General features: G+C 38.4%; 1 protein-coding gene across 1 annotated transcript in view; it reads left to right on the plus strand.

Annotated features, from left to right (window-relative positions):
• LOC106820820 (cardioacceleratory peptide receptor-like) overlaps positions 1-8409 on the plus strand; it is a 63054-nt gene that overhangs the window by 19159 nt on the left and 35486 nt on the right. The window contains 1 exon segment of the mRNA XM_014825390.1: positions 2670-2805. Within this exon segment, the coding sequence (XP_014680876.1) occupies positions 2670-2805 (136 nt within the window).

An 8409-nucleotide genomic window follows, 5' to 3' on the forward strand; every position in this document is an offset into this window, starting at 1 on the left:
ACACACACACACACACACACACACACACACACACACACACACACACACACACACACACACACACACGCGCGCGCGCGCACACACACTGACTCACCCCCCCCTCCCACACGCATACACAATACACAATACACATACGCTACACCAAAAACATAATTGAATGGATAGACAGAAGGCGGAATGATGGATTGACGACGAACAAGAACACACCACATTTTCCCTCCTAGCAGTCAAAGTCTAGCGTTGCTGAAATATTACTTGAGCACTTTCCCACTGACGTAGAAGTTGAGCAAAGTTATAATTCGCGTTAACTTTTTTTTATTTGATGTTACACATGCGTAATCGATGAGAGCTCGGTTAGAATATTGATTTCATGTCACGAACATAAATACATACATAAATATCATTTCGCTTCAAATTTACTATAGTAAAGACTACATTGCAGCATACTTACCGGGCTTCTCCCTGGCAGTAATCAGAAAAAAAAATTGATATTCATATTATCAGTTTTAAGATAGTGAGCGATGGCACTCTGGTTTGTTCCGAGTGTACAGTTAAGATCCCGATTGTGTTTACGATACAACTTTCGTCAAGTCAGTTAACATCTTTTTGCGCAATTGAAAGTGCCCAATAATAACGCTGAGAACAACTACAGTTTTCCTTTGAGCTTTAAAATGCACGAGCGGCGGCCCAATTGCGTCGTTTGTAGATAACAAAGATGAAGAAAATTATTCCATCAACGACACAACGGCCGAGTCCAAGTTACTCGCCGGGAAATCAATCGTTTAGAGGCGGTGACTCATTTATTATCTACATCTATTGGATTTTTTATGAAGCTCATCGGTCTTACTTGTCATTGCATGTCAGCTACGTAACCTTTAATATAGTAGCCCTACTTTCTCTGAATGGAGGCACTACGACATACGGTTTGCTCTTCCGGCGCTGTTAGAATCTATCGTTTTGGAGAGAGTCAGCTAACCGATGGTTTATTGCACTACATTTTCTCTACCATACTGGCACAATTTCAAACATTATTGCGATCAAACTCGTATCGCTCGCATCATCGCTTCGTTAAAATATGAATCGTCATTACGATAAGAAGTAAAAAACGGTTGCCAATATGGTTCAGCTGATCACATAATATTATGTTGATGCGAGATAGTTCGTTGATGCTGAGTTCATTGACAGAGATTGATAACTTGACATGGAAGTGAAGATAGCTGGCAGTACACAGTCTTAATGGCGCGTTCATATTTCGCGCCTGCTTTCCAGAAATAATTTAATAGATAAAAGCGTCATACGACATGAGATTAGTAGGGAAAATGACATCACTTGCGTCGCCTCATGATATTGCTCCGACTCGCGCCCTTTATCGAAATGGCCACAGCAAATTAAGGATATTGACTTTAATGCAGCCGCGTGTCATACTTAACTCCTAAGCACAAATACATGGCAAAGCGATGGCATTGTAGAGCGAGTGAAAGAGAGAAGGGTCATGTGTCTGATCCATGCATATTTATTAGCCCCGTAGTAGCCGATCGCAATTGTAATAACTTCTAGAACGATTTTATCAAGAACAGGCGTACGGCAACGTCATCTACAGTTCAATAAACCGTTATTTATGCAACAAGCTGCAAAAGTAGGTAAATAAATGACGAGTTTTAAGGTAATTTTTCCGTAATGTCGGTCACGTTTCAACGTGTAATGTGCTATTTCAGCATCATTTCCTACATGCGAGCGATATCACGCTAGCATTATACCCCTTACAGATGAATATTCCTATTATGGCTCGTTCCGTTTACTAAATAGCTATATGTACAAGCTTGATTCTATTATATTTTTTAATTCTAAAACAACATGCATGACGTTACCAATATGACAGACAAATGCAGATTCAACTATTCGAATGAAAATATAGTGATCAAGTTTACTTATAACATGTTATTTTTATAATATGCATATAACTATGAGGTAGAAAAGGGAACAAGAGGATATGTTGAGAAGACGGAAAAGGATAGAGTGGTAAGGAGGGAGCCGAATATATAGGTAGATTAAATAGAATAGAAAAAAATATAGATAGATAGATAGATAGCTAGCTATCTAGATGGATGGATAGATAGATAGATAGATAGATAGATAGATACATACATAGATAGATAGATAGATAGATAGATAGATAGATAGATAGATAGAGAGAGAGAGAGATAGATAGATAGATAGATAGATAGATAGATAGATAGATAGATAGAAAAGAATATAATAATATATATATATATATATAGATAGGTAGATAGATAGATAGATAGAAGATAGATAGATAGATAGATAGATAGATAGATAGATAGATAGATGGATGGATGGGATGGATGGATAGGATAGATAGATAGATGGATGGATGATGGGTAGATAGATCGATAGATGATAGATAGATAGATAGATAGATAGATAGATAGATAGATAGATAGATAGATAGATAGATAGATAGATAGATAGATAGATAGATAGATAGATAGATAGATAGATAGATAGTAAGATAGATAGATAGATAGATAGATAGATAGATAAATAAATAAATAGATAGATAGATAGATGAATGGATCGGTGTGGTGTGAAAGGAAGATTTGCGCAAGGTATTATACAAAATTGATGTACTCTGGTTGCTTGTGTTGCAGGAGACGCAGCTGACATTTATATGGGTTCTCTTCACGATGATTATCGTCGGAAACTCGACTGTGCTAGCTGCGATCCTATGGAACAGAAGCAAAATGTCTAGGATGAACTTTTTCATCATGCATCTCGCTATCGCAGGTAAGACTCAGTGCAACGGGAGAGATTATTTCCAAGCGGATTACACGCGGCCGGGCGTCTAATTAGCTGCCATATTGCTTAATATGGCGTCGTTGTGGTTTAGATAGTTGATTCGGATGATACTACGCTACCATGGGAACGGTGGCTGCGTTCATTGTTGCGGTAAGAAGATGGCTCGACTGACCGTTTAATGCGTGTAAATGTTCTTCGTTCGGAACTTATCGTCACTTGGTCAAGGATTAGTAGCACGTTACGTCGCAATGTGCGCGTCGCGGAGAAAAACTCGCAACGAGCGACGGCAACGGCAAATGAGATACACGCACAACCAACATGCACGCACGCACGCACGCGCTAGCGCCCGCGCGCGCGGCAAGAGACACGCACAAGCATCACGCACATCGCACAAACACATGCCAATCTGTTAATGCACGGAGTTGGCAGACCGCCAGACTGCATCTTTATTCAGAGCGATTCAATGAGTCTACAATGAGGTTTTTTTTTATCTGACTGCCTGCAATACAATACGTCGCGTATATCTCCCTAGAACCGCGTAACACGTTCATGCATAGCATCTTATTAACCTGATGAGAACTTCAAAGCGGTGACGGATTTATTGGGATTTGTTTCGCGCGACTCGCGTGACAAGTTATTTTCGTGGAGGATAGCTAGCTCTTCATGCGTTTAACTATAGAGTTAGCATAGGCGTATAGGCTATAGAGTTAGCAACGGCGAAAAACATGCACGCCATTTGCTTGTGTTAGCATCACTGCCACAGGTCCTACAACTGTTTCACTTAAATGCATTTCGATCTATTATATCCATAATCCGTTTGAGAGCTTGGAATTACCTGGAATTATAGTACAAGATATATCTGATCACCTCCCAATATTTCTACTAATAAAGTCTGTCGACCTGAGACTAACCCATAAAAAAGTAATTATCCGAAAAAATAAATTTTTTGACCCCTGATAGATTCTTGCAGAACCTAAATACAAACATTTGTAACCTTGCCCTCCATGATGTTGATCCTGATATCTCACTTCCTAGTCTGTTTGATGCATTTCATACATCTATAAACATACATGCCCCATATAGGGTTCTATCACGTAAAGAGAAGCAACTCCATAGGAAACCAGGGATGTCAAACGGTCTATTAATCTCTATGCAAGCGAGGACAAAAATGCGAGGATCCAAGCGAGGATCCAAGCGAGGATTTCATCAGAGCTGACTTCAAGAAATGGCACTTACACTGACAACGTTCGTTTCCATGAGATCCTTTAATTGCGTAGTACCACCGGCCAGTAATAAATGAGATGGTGTGTGTGTGTGGTGTGTGTGTGTGGTGTGTGTGTGTGTGTGTGTGTTTGTGTGGAGAGAGAGAGAGAGTAGAGTAGAGAGAGAGAGAGAGAGTGTATGTGTGTGTGTGTGTGTGTGTGTGTGTGTGTGTGTGTGTGTGTGTGTGTGTGAGTGTGTCTGTATTTCACTGTGTACTTGCCAAACAAATGGTTAATGTGTTACGTGTAAGCATGATTGTACATGTATTTGTATTGACATCTCAACCATTAAAAACAAACATGTGCAACAACTCAACTCTCCATGAAACACCTTACACATAACACTACTGGTAACACATGCATCACAGTCACTAAGCCCGCGCTTAGCGCGGGTTCCAACTAGTCTATATAAACAATACTCGAATAGACTTAATCATGCCAAAAAGCTAGCAAAAAAAAATTACTATCAAGAAAACCTACTTCAACACAAATCCAACCTGAAAACAACGTGGAAAACTATCAATAACATTGTCAGGATAAAAGAAAAAAATGTAACCCAGCCAGATAAATTAACAAGCACAGCCAACCTCCCAATAACAGATATGAAAGCAATATGTAACGTGTTCAATTCCGTTTACCAAAATATAGGTCCTAAAATGGCAGACAAAATACCACAAACCATAGAAGACTTTACGAACTACCTACCAGTCTCAAATGATAAAAGTATCTTTCTAAAGCCCATTATAAGCCAAGAAATCCTAGATATAATAAACAATTTCGATATACAGGAAGCATCAGGACGATATTCCAATAAAATTCATAAAGCTCGCCAAACTACAGATAGCCTCTATTCTCTGTGATATCTATAATGACTGCCTAAAATCTGGTAAATTTCCTAACTTACTAAAAATTTCAAAAATAATACCAATCTACAAAGCTAATTGTCCTAATACGCCTTCAAATTACCGCCCAATATCACTTATATCACCATTTGCCAAAATATTTGAAAAATTAATATACAATAGACTCTATAAATTCTTAAATCGGTGTAACATACTCTCACCCTTTCAATTCGGATTTCGAAAGAATCACTCCACCGCACTAGCAATTTCAGAACTTCATGACACGCTTCTAACATCAATGGATGAAGGCCAAATATCGTGTAGAATTTTCCTTGACCTATCAAGAACATTTGATACAGTTCAACATAATATCCTATTAACCAAACTTGAGCACTATGGTGTAAGAGGATTAGCTCTTATCCTTATGAGTAGTTACCTCTCTAATCGCAAACAATATGTTTCTATTAATGATTCTTCCTCAGATCTACTTCGCATGAAATGTGGTGTCCCCCAGGGCTCAACATTGGGTCCTCTCCTTTTTTTAAATTTATGTTAACGACTTACCTTTAGCTTGTAATTTCAATACCCGTCTGTTTGCGGATGACACTAACCTATTTATGACTAGTTATAACTTAAGAGACATTGAAAATAAAGTAAACATTGAATTTGCACATATTATGAGATGGTTGCATGCTAACAAACTCTCTCTGAATTATGAGAAAACCAAATATATGCTTATTGACAAAAAGAAAAGAAAAATCATGATGGTATATCGGTAAGGGTTGGTGACTACAAGCGGCAGAGTTCTACTAACATAAAATACTTAGGCGTCTACTTTGACCACTATTTAAAGTGGGACTATCATTATACTTAAGTACAAAAATCGCTAAATCAGCTGGAATTATCTCCAAGTTACGACATTACGTCAATATCAACGTACTTGACGAGATGATTTACATCTCCTTAGTTTACCCGTATCTACTCTATGCCATACTAAGCTGGGGATCAGCAACCAAATCATTATTACACCCAGCAATAAGATACATAAGGGAAACAGCAACCAAGATTCATAACAAAATAATAAACTACATGACTTTTGCAGGGCCTAGAGATCATGCTACGCCCAATTTTTCTAAACTTTGTATAATAACACTTTCTGAAATCTATTAACTGGAACTAGCTAAACTCATGTACAGATTCACTAACAATGAACTACCTGATCTTTTTTATAACTACTTCAACAGAACCTCTAATATCCACTCTCACTCTACTAGACTTGCAACGTCAATGTCGTACTACCTAGCTAGATTTAATACTATTCTTGGTTATAAGACATTAAAATTTGTAGGAGTAAAACTCTGGAATGACATACCAATTCATATAAAAAATTACCCTTTTCAAAATTTAAGCAACACTTTAGAAATAGCCTTTTACAAAGCTACAAGTAACCCTTCGACCATTTATATATTTGATAGTGATGTATATATACTGTATATACATGTACCGTTTGTATATTTTATGGTACTGTATATATATACTGTAAACGTCCCGTTTGTATATTTGATGATGATGTTATTTATATGTGTTGTCTTAGCTATGTGTGTTATTTATGCGTGTGTTGTATAGTCCTTACTATTTAAAACTTATCTATAGGGGCGGCTGACTTTGATGACCTGCGGGGTTTTCGCCGTCCCCGTGCTCCATTTAGTAATGATTAGATTTGTTTTTTTTGGTTCACGGATTTATAATCAACGTTTGATGTTGCTAGGTTCTGAGAGGTGCTAGGTGAAGAGTGCTAGGTTCTGAGTTTACCTTCCGGCTCTAGAATATCCGCAAAATGTCGCATATTGTTCTGACAAGATCGATTGGATTATATACCCAGGCTACAAGATAAACTCGGCGAACTAACCTCTAGGCTACTATAGCGTTGTCGCCCGAAGTTATGAGGACTCAGATAATTATCATTATATTTATTAATATAATAATAAACAATAATAATAATAATAATAATAATAATAATATAATAATATTTATTGTTTCATTAGTTTGTATTGAAGTAAGCTTGTAAACTTCTTGTCGAGACATTTTTGTGCTCACGGGATATTTTCCAATATGTCTAATTCTCTTATCGTATAATTTTTTTTTAATGCTTCACATACATCATGTTACTAGTATATGACACAATAATAACGGGAATCACAGACGATCATATTTTTTCGTGACATAGTCCCATCAGTGCAATTATAGGATATCTGTATTTCATGCGATACTGATTTCAATTAAGTGTGAATATGTTATTTGTAGTTTGGCTTTCAATATAAGCAGTGTTCGTATATATATATATATATATAACTAGTGCTTAGGCGCGTTAAGTCTCATTCCGCCCGCACTCAGAAACTTCATCATTTGAAGCTGACCTTTAATGATCAATTACTCGAAAAAATCTAATCTAATTAGAGCCACTCCCTCACCCCGTTATGCGCCATGCACCACGTCAACGGAAAGCAACTTTTCACATCTCAGACATTATGCAGCCATGAGATATAAATGGAGAAATTATTATTATCGATTCTATCGAAAATAAATCTGAATACGCATTACAATTACAATCCATTCACTCTTGCTAAGCTAGTCAACGTTAATGCGCCAGACGTAGAGTATTTTATACAGTCAGAGTCTGCTTTATACGCGGATCCACACAAACCACGCACAGCACGGTTCGCCTTAAATGTCGCCTACACGGTTGATTACAATTAATTGAATCATTAATCAAATATTCTCTTTCAAACTGTGAATATGCGTGGGTCATCCTGGATTATGCGATACCGTAACTCATAAAATACGCCGCTTTAGACGAGGCCATAAATTATCTGTTGTACGTCTCACGTTAGGTCTTTTAAAACATGCGTTGCGTGCAGGGAGATTAAGCATTCATGGCAGCAGAGAGGGTACAGGATGACCGACGGTTCATTCTCGGCATTTTCATATGTTTAACCCACGCACGTACAGCGGGGGGCAATGGCCCCACGCAACGTGTGGTGGTTGATCGGTGGTGCGTTATTGCGAATATCATGAACACGTATCGAATCATCAATCTGTTAGAATAGAAGTCGCCACGACGGGATATGACGGAACGATGCGACTCCACTCGCTGTTGCAGTGACTGTTTGCTGAACCATGGAAACATCGCAATATGTACGGAAACGGACCGGTGGTGATTCCGCGCCGAGCGATGTAAAGATTGGACTATGTCGGTTTACGGGCGTCTGCACAGTGCGCATGCGCGTACAAATTCTCTCTGGTATTGTTTGCAAATGTCAATTGCCAATGAACAAATGCTTACCTTCTCGCATTCGCTTTTGCTTATCGCGCGACGAGAGAGAGAGAGCGCGGGAGAGAGAGAGAGAGAGAGAGAGAGAGAGAGAGAGAGAGAGAGAGAGAGAGAGAGAGATGCGACAGCGTTCCACTTCATATTGCAGAATTCACTC

This window comes from Priapulus caudatus, unplaced genomic scaffold (assembly GCF_000485595.1).
Source record: "Priapulus caudatus unplaced genomic scaffold, Priapulus_caudatus-5.0.1 Scaffold49, whole genome shotgun sequence".
NCBI classification, from domain to species: Eukaryota; Metazoa; Priapulida; class Priapulimorpha; order Priapulimorphida; family Priapulidae; genus Priapulus; species Priapulus caudatus.